Source organism: Anarrhichthys ocellatus, unplaced genomic scaffold, assembly GCF_004355925.1.
Source record: "Anarrhichthys ocellatus isolate YVR2014 unplaced genomic scaffold, GSC_Weel_1.0 scaffold7, whole genome shotgun sequence".
NCBI classification, from domain to species: domain Eukaryota; kingdom Metazoa; phylum Chordata; class Actinopteri; order Perciformes; family Anarhichadidae; genus Anarrhichthys; species Anarrhichthys ocellatus.
This window is the reverse complement of record NW_022280037.1, coordinates 4885620-4899439: the sequence shown is the minus strand read 5'-3', so window position 1 is coordinate 4899439 and position 13820 is coordinate 4885620. Positions and strand designations below refer to the sequence as shown.

The 13820-nt window shown below is 41.9% G+C and overlaps 1 protein-coding gene across 1 annotated transcript in view; it reads right to left on the bottom strand.

Annotated features, from left to right (window-relative positions):
* mboat2a (membrane bound O-acyltransferase domain containing 2a) overlaps positions 1–10560 on the bottom strand; it is a 37924-nt gene extending 27364 nt beyond the window's left edge. The window contains exon 1 of the mRNA XM_031847794.1: positions 10279–10560. Within this exon, the coding sequence (XP_031703654.1) occupies positions 10279–10362 (84 nt within the window). The 5' untranslated portion in view covers positions 10363–10560. The remainder of the gene's footprint in view (positions 1–10278) is intronic.
* Between the last annotated feature and the right edge of the window lie 3260 nt (positions 10561–13820).

Here is a 13820-nt window from a genome sequence, read left to right as displayed (position 1 = left end):
CCTCCTGTTCATGGTCCATGTTCAGCACCAGAGACTAAAATAGTCCTTCCTCAAAGAGCAGCATGTGGCTCCTATCCAGGCCTTACTCACAGGTGACTGGTGGGTGTCTGTCGCTGCATGCGTGCCTACATCTGTTTGTGTGTGTCTGCACAAAGTGGAAGATAAATTTAGACAGTCATTAGCATAAAACCCTTTTTTCCATGTCATTAAGTCACTACCCCTCCCCCACCCCCACACACACACAGCCCGTGTGACGCTGCCATCCCGTTCTGCAGAGTCTTATTTCATTTTCATCAGCTGTAGTCCACAACGATTCATGCAGATTCACAGTGCTGCTGCCGGCGTGGAGGAGGGACTCAAAGCCTTGAAGTTAAACTCAACTCGTGTCACAGAATTAGCCGTGGAGCGCGCATATATATATATATATATATATATATATATAGTATACATATAGTATACTGCAAATACTAGTCCTGATCCTCCTTAGAAGGTACTGTAGCGTATACACAAACCTGTTGTCAGCAGTTTTCATGTGAGGTGAGCTTGGGAGAGAGCATTGATGTCTAATTCCAGCAGAGGATTAAAAGCAGCTGATGATAGAAGTGTGTGATTGGAGCAGAGAGCCAGAAAGAGACTTAGGCTGCAGAATATTATACAAGGGCATACTAGTGCTTGCACTGTTTATGAAGCAATACATTTAGCCCTCAGTCACAAACGTGATGATAAAAAGTGTAGCGGGAAAAGCCAACTGGTACATAATGGTGTTCCATCCTCCGCCATTCAAGCCCATCCTTGGCTGGAGAGAAATGGGAGCAGCCAAATGTGTACCAGTGTTCTCCCACTCACACACACTGAAATCAAAGAAAGAAAAGGATTGAGAATTTGACAAAGTTCTTCACCTTAAGTCAGGTCACAAGCCTGTCTGCTGAATGAAACTGTGAATGCATGAAGACTGTGGAAGCCCATGTTTAAGAAAATGAAAGAATGGGTTGGTTGGATGGTTTTGTGTTCACACAGAGGCAACCATAGATTGACTACAATCACAAAAGGCTTAATATGGTTGTGTTGATGATACAGATCATGAGAAAAGTGCCACACTGATACGAGTATAGCACAAAGGAAGCAGAGTGCCAACGCCTGCAGTGTGGCGCTCTTCTCTCTGATCCACAGATCCCAGTCAGGCTCTACGGTCAGGCCGGCTATTAATAGCCAAACTATCAGCCATTCCCCACAAGGTAGCCAGCAGCACTGGGCCAGAACCACGCTCACAGTCTGTGTGTCTACTTTCTTGAAACACATGAAAAGATTACAAGGCTGCTTTTGGTCAGAAACGCCATATGTGCTCTGAGTGGTCACCCCGGTGCCCAATGTAAAAGCGTAGCGATAAGATAATGTTATCAGAACCGGCTGCATTAGCACAGAGATGAGTGACCTCGGCTCGATCCACTCAGGCATACAGTATGTACTGTATGTTACCATGTCAGTGCAGAAACAAACGCAGAGCAACAGAAGTACAGAGGGGAGAAAAGAACATCTCGTCTACGTAAAAAGCCAATATTTTTGGATAGAAAAGGTCCTGTGGGCCTTGCGGACTTGGGGAGCCAACCGGGTGTCTGTGTATCCGTGAATGTCTTTCTTTGATTTTTCTAGTACTGTCTCTTTAAATTTCTCAACGAACTTTGTTTGCCCCTTTGCGATATGTTCCACTCCCAGCAAACACCTGTCAGCTACAAGAGAGTCACTGGCGTCGTTACACAGAGACGCACAAACAGAAAGTGGGGAACGGAAATATGTTTTTTTTCGGAAATAGTCTGAAGTAGGTCTGAAAGAAAGATGCGGTCTGTTCCGCAATGACAGTATTTTGCAGCAGATAAAACAAAAAAAAAAAAACGACATCACTGCTGACTGATTATGTCATTAGATATATTCGTACTGCACAACTTCCACAGTGCTGAATAATTTGAGTGCATAAAAACACAAACAAGGAGCATTGTTTGATATGCACATAACTCTGAGCAAACAACTGCCAGCTGTACAGCCCATCTGATCTAGAACATGACTTGCGAGGAGAGAGGGACAGAGATCCTTTTGGAGCCAACCCAGACCTGCCGGCAGATAATGCTGCTGTTTTCTTGGATGTCAGAGTGACATCAGTGAAAAAGAATGACTACATAATCCAGCAGACGATGTGTCAGAGGGTCACTGGATACCCAGGGCAGCAAGTATCTACTCTTATCCTGTATCCTGGATTGTGCCCAGCTAGCTCAGTATACTGTATGTTCTCACCATGTAACCAATACACAGACAACTAAAAAATGCACATGGGGTGAAAGCAGGGTGACGATGTCACCAATTGCCCATGTCTCTTCCCCTGCACAGTTGTTATTCAAAAACATTTAAGCAGATTTTTAGAAGGATAGATGTGAACATGCTGCGTCAAGTTGATGATCGTACAGATTAAGTCAAGTTTTTTCAAGTTGTTCTGCTCCTTCTGCAAAGGGCAACATGTCTTTACCTTGGGGGTTCATTGTCATCACAGATTTCTATACCTTTAAACATCGCTACTGGATGGTTAGTCAAGAAAGAAGCTATTGCTTTTCATATGAAGGATGTGTATACGCCTGTATCTGATCATGATGCCACAGCGATATTTGACCAGGAAAACGCATCAATAAACCAAATAATTGAGTCAGAAATGACATTTCAAAAAATATACAGTAACATGGACTTTAATGCTGTGATGGTAGGTGGTGGAAGTGTTGTGAGAGGCCAGTGCAGCTTAGAAGGCAGCGAGTGACTCACTGTGTTCTTAACCAGGACTGAGAAAGCTTCGAGCCAAACCTCACCCTCCTGTTGTGTGGACATGGGGCCACAGCTGAAGCTCCATCAACAGACGAAGACAGAGGTTTAATAAACAGGGTTTGAAACTGTTCAAATAATCAAGTTGTACAATTTGTTGTGATCACAACAACGTGATCCTCTGAGACTGAAACCAAAGGGGATCCCTCTCTTCTAATATCCATAACTCGCTCAATGTTTGTAGATGACAGCCTGCTCATTTTGTGAATGACAAACTTAAAGTGTACATTTTCTAAAGGGGTGAGGAAAAAAACAACAGTCTACAAGGGATTGGTGGAAGAATGATAGGGTGAAGAAGCCTAACTAGCTACTTTCAACTTCTTACATTAAAATGGAAATCAATAGTCTGTCTATTCTCGAATGGGATTCTTCTTCTGTCGTTCTGTGGTCTAAACCCAAAGGCAAGAACCAACACTAGAAATATTAAGCATCATTTATGAATATTAAGTCACCTTGGGAACTCTTTTCATTGATTTGCATCCACAAGAGCTGGACTGATTTGTCAGAGCAGCACCTTTTCTGCCCAGTAATGCAGCACATTAGTAGCTCTCAAACTGACCTGAAAAACACTTCGACAAATAACACAATATCTGAAGCCCCAGCCTTCAACAACACAAGCATGCCATATCCTACAGGAAGCACCAACTCTGCCCTATCAACTACATGTCAGTACGACAAGAGTGTACAGAGGAAGTTTGTGATCAGTGACTTACGACTGTGTAACAATAGTTAGTATGTAGAGGGGAAATGGCATCGATTCAAGAGAAGAAACTTATTCCCAGTGTTGGCAACCACAAACTAGATGAAAAGAGGAAGCAGTCAGTTGCTACGATACAGCACAGAATATGCAAACGTCCTAAGAGTGAGGAGTCGACCTTTAAACGGGCAGATCTCCACAAATTACTTTGCGCTCTGGCAAGAATGTGCAGTCAAGTACTGAGTCGTAAGTGTTGATCATCCACAGTGAAAAATCCACTCAAAATCCGGTACTCAAAACTTCACAATAATGCTCAAGTATCAGATCTGAATATGACACAAAAGGCTGTGATCTGTTATCTTACCAAATATTGTAAATGCTAAGCTAGTGTTACATAAGCATGTTAAGCAACGGACTTTTTGCGGGCTGGGTGAATGTTCTGCGGTTGTTCTACTACTCGGATATGTCACAACGGACAGGATCTACTTCCCCAACTGTGACTGGAGTTTATGAGCATTATTCACAGCCAGGAAAAGGAGTTAACAAATGGGTTAACCAATTACAGATCGGTTGTGGGGCACGCATGCTTGTTCTAAATCATTTACAGTACGTTTTTAATCTCTCTCGCTTTTTCACACCCTCACAAGAGAGAACGAGTGCATCTGTAAGACCGAAACCACTTCAGTGAGTCGTTACGCCAGTAACACTGAAGTAGCAGGCGTGCACCCGTGGGTGATGGAAACTACTGAAACCTCGTTGACTGGACTCAATCAGCAAGGCATTAAGAGATAATTTATGTAAGAATTGTACTTGAGTGGTGCACCGCTTTTAGCATGGATTATACAGCCGTTTGTGGCACAGGTGACCAGGTTCAAGGGAATCGCGGATCAACTCCTCATTTAGTGGCCGAACTTTTCAGACGACAGTGCAACTTGTAGTTAGGGAAGATCACTACTCCAGAGCCACTGAACAGTAAGGTGACAGAGGCCTGGTGAATGTGTCACAGTCTATCTGTTCCTGTGAAGGTGAATCAGCTGACTTACCTCAATGGAATCACAAGTGACAGTGCAAAGTCACACTAATAAATATTCATGTCTCGCTCATTTGGATGCATCTCCCTCATCCCATTGGACTCCTGGCCAAGCACAGTGAATAAACCAGGAAGGAGCAGCTGGTTCACATCAGAGATTATAGACCTCAGTCCCATGATCACACAGACACTCAAATTGAACAGAAGAGCGAACACATTTCTGTGAAATGCCTAACAACTACAAAGGAAGAAATACATCAAAATGAATGGCGACGGCCCCATCATACCCAGAGGGAAATCTTCAAGACGTGTTTAGCATTTACCTTCAATCTACAACATCATATATACGTGTAGTTGCTTGACCTGTAATTGTAAGCTGTTAAAAATGATTCCCTGAAAATACGTTCTCTGTGTCGACTACGCGCCGTGCCATGCAAACATTAAACTGGTACTCTAAGCCGAGCGTGCGGGCTTTTTTAGCACAGAAACAAAATCCACCCTCATAACTCCACGCCATTAGCAACGGAACTAATGAGTTATTAAGCTGAGTCATGTGTCCACTCTTGAGGCAACGCAGAGCGCTTCAGAGTGCAGAGGGTTGACAGATGCAAAGAGCTTCCTGCCTATCTATGGCGAGCCCGGCCATGTGTTTTGTTCCATCACAAGGGACAAAGCACTGCAGAAGAAACAGAAACCAATACTTTTCTGTCTCTGTCTGCCAATGCTAGCACAACACATTTGGATTTTATTGATACTTTATTGGCTTTACAATACCACGGCTGCATTTATTAGTAGTAGGAAATGAACCCACACCCATGGCAGTCACCATCATGCGTTAACTAACAATACAGGATAAGGATACAGAAAATAAACACCAACAACATGCTTCATTTTTCCAGAAACACCAATTTTTTTACTTTAAAAAGTTTTTTTGTTTTTTTTTTAAAAGCTAAGAAGCTTTAAGGGATCCCTGGAGCAAGCTTTTCTATTCTAATACTATGTAATGAACCATAAATCACTCAATACAGAATATTTATCTTCATCATAGACATAGACATATTTGTGCTGGATAAACATAGCCGAGGGTCCAAGGACAGAGGATGTTGTATGTTTTGTGATTGATGATATTGGGCTATACAAATAAAGTTCCAATTATTGAATTGAAACATGTGTATTGGCCTTCTTATCAGTCACTCTTCCTCCATGATCAAGGCTTCTTTCTCTCTGGATTAAATGTCACACACAGACGAGCCTCATTAAACACATGATCATAAAGCCTAAGCCACCTTTATGAAGATCTGTTTGTAACCGTTACTTTGCTGCCTGCTGTCAACCGCCCAGTAACGTTAACAACATAGCCAAGTCTTTCCATATTCCCTTGGAGAAATCACACGTGCTCATCTCGATTGTGTACTATAATAACAGCAGCAGCCGGCAGTGATCCATTAGAGAGAGCCGAGGGGAAAGAAATCAATTGGGAGGCATAAGACTCCCCAGAGTGAGACAATTAAAGACAAAAGGGGGCGGCAGAGAAACTCTGACAAGACCCGAGGGCTTAAAAAGTGAGATCAGCTGAGCGGTCCCAAGCCAGGGGCTTTGGGGACTCAGCCAGCAGCCGGGGGACCTCAGAGGGAAGCCAAGTCGGCATTCTTCAGGCAAAGCTGCCCAAAACCTTACCACCTCTTCAGCAAAATAAGAATGTTGACATTCGCACGAATGAGATACATATTCTGATGGTTTGACAGAGGTCCAGAGATACCCCGACAGTCACCTTGACAGTACATGGTTTTTTACTACTTATTAAAAACGTCAGTGAAACTCATTTTGACCCAGCTATTCGGTGTGTTCCAGTGCGAGACGTGCGTCGCTGACAGCAGGGAATTGTCAGCGGATAAAAAGGGAAGCTGGGGAGTCAAACCCTCGGCACCGGGTGGGCTCAGAGGCCGACAGTACAATGGCCGGGCGGAAAATGCAGCAGCAACAACAAAAGGGGTCTTGTTATAATGATAAAAGACGTGGCCGTCGACTGTGACAAACAGCAATCCAATATGTCACATAAACAGGAGACCGATTGTACAGCAGGCCTTTTGTGACCACAGGACACACGGCAGCACCGCCTGTGTACACTGTGAGCCGGTACCTATAACTGCATCGTTAGACATCATTGGTACACCGAAAAAAAGGACGTGTGAGCTACAAAAACCAGCGTGCTTGCTTACTGCCAGTAAATTATACCGTAGCACCACACACTCGACAACAATATTCAGCTGACAAGATGTTTTTAAAAGGTTATTGCTGACAGTAAAAACATTACATCATCCAACAGACTCCACTGATCCGAAGAGAACCAAAAGATTTACCATTTATAAGTATGTCAAAGCAATAACACTGACAACAAAGAAACCTCACAGTTGAATGTCTAAAACCCATCATTGACGTCATCTTATCCGGAGGAGATTGTGAAGCAAACAATACGGTGCCGGTGGATATTTGCACACCGCCATGCTTCTGAGAGCCCTCCTGTTAACTTTATCAGGTCAAACCACCTTTATCTGGAGCATTCGATACATCCAACAAAACAGTATACCGTCTCTTTTGACAATAAAGAAGGGCGTGTCAGTCACTCAACGACAATGAAGAGCAGCGCAAACAAACAGCTAGTTGTTAAGGCTCATTGTATACGTGTGAAAAGGCCTGTGGCGAGATACGACGTGAGCACAGCTGCTGCTTATTGAAACAGCTGCAGCTGTGGCAGGACTTCACAGCTGATGCTACAAATTAGTTGCAAAAGTCCCTTCTCAGAGGAAGCCAAACTTACAAGACCAATAATGAATACATGGCTAAATGTCGAGAAAAACGTTGCTAACCTAGTCTTCTAACCTTGTTTTGAATTATTAAATAAAGTAGCCACGTTTCTTACACTTCAGGGGGATTGTTTGAGTCATGTAGTAGGGCAATTTCAGATTTCCTGTCATAAATAGCACAATGTTTGCAACCATACGATGAACATACATAATGATACGATGCATTAAAATGTCAAGGATATCCTTGATGCACACTGTCAGGTTAATGTCTTCAAGGCTAAGAGCAGCACTTCATACTGTACATGGCCTTCACTCCACAAGGTTAATGACAAGCAGATGAAAAGAGCTCAAGACAAGCAAATCCGGGGCAGACACAGCTTGGTATCCGGATGTAATTTGAGCCTATATACTTCACAGCTTTCATATACCAGAACCCCTGAACCGCAGTGGCTGAATATAGTGCACAGAAAAAGCAGGCCCGATACTGAGTAACGGCGTGATACTGAGAGGGGACAGGCTGTGTGTGAGAGAGAGAGAAAGAAAGAAAGAAAGAAAGAAAGAAAGGGAGAGAGGGAGAGAAGAAGAGAGAAGGAGAATGTCAGTTCAAATTTCACAGCTCCCATTATAGCTCAGACACAAGGCCAGTGCGCAGGCCTGTCTCTCCCGTGGGATACATACAGTACACCGTATACCGACATACACTACAGCAGCTCCATAAAGAGGAGTGTCGTGTCTGTTGGGCCACACAGATCATACTGTATCCGAGTGAATGTATTGATTTCTGTGGTGTGGACACAGCTGGGGCACCCAGTTGGCAGGAAGCTAACAAACCACACATGGGTGACACCTGACCAACAGAGGGGTGTGGCCCAGGATTATATTCAAATACAGAGAAACAACTAAGCACAGCCAGGAGAGAATCTCCGGGAGTCCATTCAAATATTCCAATAAGCAAAAAGACACTCCTCGCTTTACTGCATGGCAGTTGCTTGGCTTCCTCTGACTACAGTGCTATGAAGCTATAAAAGGTAAAGGGTACGACGAGTGTCTGGACATAAAATGCGCTGTACAACGTGTAAAAACTATTGTTGATGATTGAGAATTGTGGTTCCGGACTCAAGCAAATGTTGAGAATTAGAAACGTAGTCAATAACTATTCTGTAGCTACCGTGGTAATGTAAAACTAGGGGGTAGCCTCGTGCTAATGATGTAATCATGTTGAAAGTTATGTGCTCTGCAGATGCAGCAGCTTAATCAAAACACAAGTTTGACCTCGCATACGTGTTGGCTGTATTTCCTTAGAGAGTACTTTTAAGGTTTTCTTCCACCCATTTACAAACATTACATTATTATAATCATTCCAATAATTATACTTCTATTTCACAGGATGGGGTTGTTCCACTTATTACAGGCAAAGCGATGAAAGCACTTGATCTCCTTGCCGAGTTTAGAGAATGCGTTTATGAGAGAAAGCAGAGCATGTCACTTCAAAAAGTTAGCGAGCAACATTCCAGATTTTGAACATTGCGTTTCACTTTTTCATATGATTTCACATGCAAACTTTTACTGTCACAGTTGAGAATAGAAACATCCCACCAGACACACCTTTCTAATCTCAGGTATGCACAACAAGGCTTTGCTGAGGTCCAGCAGGAGTGAGTCATGAGCCTTGCATGCGAGGTTTCTCGGCAGGACAAAGAAATAGGCTCATCTGTATGTGACCTCATGCTGATAAGGAAAGAGGAAAGACACGAACGAGGTGACACAGGGCCAAGAAGCACAGGAAATAATGATGCCAGCATTGATTTATTTGTTTAATCTATTGTGGCTCTATACAAGAAATTGTTACTCAGACTGAATTTGAGTAGATTCCCTGTTGTTCAGACTAAACTGGAAAACATAACTTTAAGTTGAATTCCATTCTTTCAGTACAAGAGACACCACAACAAAAACAAAGATATGTTAGTATGTGGCTAACACATTGTAGGTACCAAGACAATAAATAAAGGGAAATGTAAGATTCCACCATGCTAACACCAGCAAAATCACAATATAATTGAAAGAAACCACTATTGTAAACATGGGATATTTCTATCTTTTCACAGTGGCACTTCATATTTGCGTTTTGTTTCCCAAAGAAACCCTGATCCGCGCGGACATGACTAGACGCTTCCACGCGCTGGTGAGCTATGAAATCATTGATATGGAAACGTTCTTTGCATACATGCACATGGTTTAGGTGTGGTGCCTGTGAATGTGAACATCTAGTTGCAATACAAACTTTTGCACATATAGTGCAATGGATTCCAGTTGAGAAAACTACCACTAGCTAATATAATCCAGACTAATTTCTCCTACAGTGGTTGCCCAACCCATTACAGGCAGCCAGAGACAGGGTGGTGCCCTGTGTCATTACAAATGAGCGCGAACGTCGATCATTTTACATAAAACTAGTGGTTTGTAATCCTAGCAGTGAGGGAAACACTGGTCATTGCGGCCTATAACGTCACTTACACACTATTCCAGGGCTAACTTCAAGTGTATGTTTGGAGAAATTAAACTAGTTAATCCAGATTATAGTGGTGATCTGATGTAAAGCAGATCAAAAGGGCTCTCTTTTTCGGACTCCAGTTGGAGAACCGCTGGATTAGGTTATGTGCATCGATGGGAAGAGACAAAAGGCATTAGCTGTAGTGTAGCTTCTCGTTTTCAGTCAATCCGCAATGTGTGAAGGCTATAGGCTAACAGTTGGAGAGAATAGCGCTGCGCATCATCAGCCGCTGCTAACGTTGTGCGCTAGCTACTCACAGTGGATGTGCAGTGTAAAAATGTATTATCAAGTCAGAAAAACTCGTGGATTTGATATATTCTTCTTTTAAAAAACATACCTGGTCAACGGGGAGATTGATAATTTCGCTGATTGGCTGCAACAGAGTGGATCCAGTGCATGATGCAGCCGTTTGGGTAGCCATGCTCGGTCGGTGTCCGTAAATCCTTTCTCTCTCTCTTCTCCTTCCTCCGGTTCACTTCACTCCCCTCTCGGCGTTTGCGATGATAAATTCACTGATGCCGCTGCTGCTGTTGTTGCGAAGGGCTGGACGGTTGTCATCCACAGCGCACATCCAACAAAAGAGTGCAAAACCGCGACGAGATAGTCACCGCTTGACCACTTTCTCTTCCGTCTGACGTCAGTTAGGAACACCGGACGTCGTATTTTAGCTAGGAGTTGACGAGAAGGCCTCACGCGTGACGTTTTTTAAAAAAAAATTTTACATGTGTATTTCAATTATGACGAGGGGAACGTTTTAGATGTTAACAGCCTAAATTCTGATAAAACTGTTTTGAAAATCCCTAACTTCCTCGTTTTAAAGGGTGATTAAATCATTTAAGGAGCGTTTCCGGTGTGACCTTGAGTGGTATGTTTTGTGTACATGAAACTAAATAATGCGTACCTTTTGGCTAACTTATTTTGTGTATACTCATCCACGTTTAACATGTTTTAACGTTACGCTACCCACGAATGAGACAATGGTTAATATCGTCGTAGAGTAAGACGTGAACTATCTTGGTAGCACGGTCTCTTTGACGACAATAAAAGTGGTGATAATGTGGGTGGAGAGCATGGCGGCCCAGCCCTCCGATAGCCTACATCCATCTATTTTGACCTATCGTAAGAAGAAAGGGAAATCCATCAGCCAATCCCACTTTTGTAAATGGAAGGGGGTCTTGATTTACAGTCTTCAGGGCAAATTGAATTCGAACCGAACGAACTGCGTGCGGTCAGGCCCCACCCCTCTCACATTTATAGCATTCCACACATGAAGGAGAAATGTGTGATGTAAGGGGGGCCATTTGGCAGGATTCATTTGAGGGAACGACTAACAATGAGACCAGTGATGGCTGTTAAAAGTGAACAGCGATGCTTGTAATCTGCGCTATCTGCGCTGCTGTTTTAGCTGCATGAAAGACAGAGATCAAGAGCTCTTTGTAAACGGTGACCACGCACTTCAGCATCTTCACATTGACATTTAACAATCTGGACACGGACATAAAGCCTATATTGCTGCACATTTATTTTGTCAATGGACCATAGGACACCAATGTCGTTTATTTATTGTGTCAAAAATACACTATTCTTGGACATTAACATTGTGTTTTTAGTTTGATTGTTCTTGTAAGACAGAAGAAGAACATTAAACACAAGAATAAAGCCAGGGTATTACCTTTCCCTGAATATTATTTATTAAACTTCATCATGAAGTTGTTTAAATCCCCTTGAGGCAAATTTGTGATATTTGATATTGGGCTATATCAATAAAATGTATTAAATATTCATAAATGGTACAGGGCAAGGTATGAAATTGAAGTTGCTACAAAGACAAAGTGAGCACCACATTTTGTGATGAAAATGAAACTACTGGGATCAATCAGGTATAGCTATTTGTTGCCTGAATTGTTACGCAATAATCTCCAGAAGTTTAACTTGATGCAGCCTTTTATTCTTCACTGTCTATCAGTACCTAGTGGATTAAAGTGTTTCCCCCTCAGAACCCTACTAGTTTAGTAAATACATGTATGCTACTTCCTCAATAAAATCTGTGAAACAAATACTTCCATTCATTAAGGATTCAAAGTTAAGGACGTACACAAAATAATTATATGCCATATGCATGAATCATCAAACTATATATTTTGTAGGTTTAAACTTTTACCACGATGCATTTTTTTAACCATAAAGTCTACACTACCCCTCTGAAGTTGGGATAATACTTTGTAATCTAATATTCTTTCACTGAAATAATTTAGTTCTGTTGTATTTTAAGAAAGTTTGCAGCAAGGCACAGTCGCCACATGAGGGCAGCACTCACACACCGATGACAACCCACCTGACTGCAATCTTCCTGTTGTGTTAATTTAGGAAGTTCCTTTTTGTAAAGTATAAAGTATGTACAATACAAGAAGAGAGGAGAAGATTTATGGATTGAGACAGAAAGACTGTGATGTGCAAAATACTTTATAAAGAGCTCTGAATGTAGATGGAACGGCCATAGTGACAATGGTACGAGGTGCATTTTGATACAAAAAGCAAATTTAGTGAAATCACAGGAAGATTATTACGATTCTGTGACCTTTGTACTCCTTACCATTGATTATTACAAAGAGCGTGACCTCAGTGATGAGGATGCCCCAGTGAAAAAACAAAAAAAAGCCAAGCACTATGTTCAATAAACTTCCGGAAAGTTAAACTAAGTTGGATAGAAAGGAAGTTGCCCAGAAAACAAAATGTACACTCCCAAACAGAAAAGACGTTCAAGTGGACAGGTTCCAGTTATCAGCGTCTGAGCCGGGAGAGGAAGAGGGGAAAAAGTAGGAGGAAGCTCCACCACATACTAAACCAGAGCAACTACTCAAATCATCAAATGATCAAATGAGCTGCAGTAAGGCAGGGCATTAACAGCTCAAGCTAGTGGGAAGAGTCTTTAAAAACTGGCTGAATTACAATAAATTCATTTTTGAATACATTTTTTGGGCTATTGTTTACATTCTGAGCAGAAATGGGCGGGTATTACAATGTCATAACTGCCTGATAAGATGTTCAGTACTGCAAAACCAAAATGTCTTCATATGCATACAGTGCAAGATTCACAATATCATGTGACCTCAACATTGTATTGTTGGGTTGGTTTCTATGCATCATGTTTTATCACATGGTGTTTGTGATATTGTTCTGCTTTGATGATGTTATTTGTGAAACAAAGCTGTGTTTAAAGCTTCTTTTTAATATACATATCCAAAAAAAAACAATACTCAAAGCTCTGATAGACAAAGTGCTCTTAACCAGGCATCACACGACTGGTAATGAAACTCACCTGCTTGTGCTCGATCATTTATATTTTTAATTTCACAGTCAAGTTTGTGGGTCTCTCAGGATGTTTTCTCATCAGCAGTATGTGCTTTTGCAGCATTACCATTTTTTTTATTTTCTCAAATGATACATTTTTAGAGCTTGCAGTCTGAAGTGGTAACAGAGCTAGTTGTGCATCACACCAACACTTTACTGGCACGTCTTGTCTTAACACACGTCTGTGTCGAAACCTTCTGCATTTTGCTTTGAAGCAAATACATTGTAGTGAACCTGATTTTGATTCCCAGTCAATTTGACTGTATGTGGAAGAATGACTCAGCATATTTTGAGTGTGTAGGCTATATATATATACAGTATGTGTCTGCCTGCGAGGAAACATATTGAATTGTTTAACCACGACAGGCTTTTCTGAGACTGCACATCCTCACAAAAGGATTCCATGAAATGTTAAAGCTGGCTGAGCAAAGATACACTGTTGGCAGAGAAGAAACATGCAGTTAGTAATTACTGATTATCTCTTTACAATAATGACTGTAGATACAACGTTTTAATTAAAACCACATG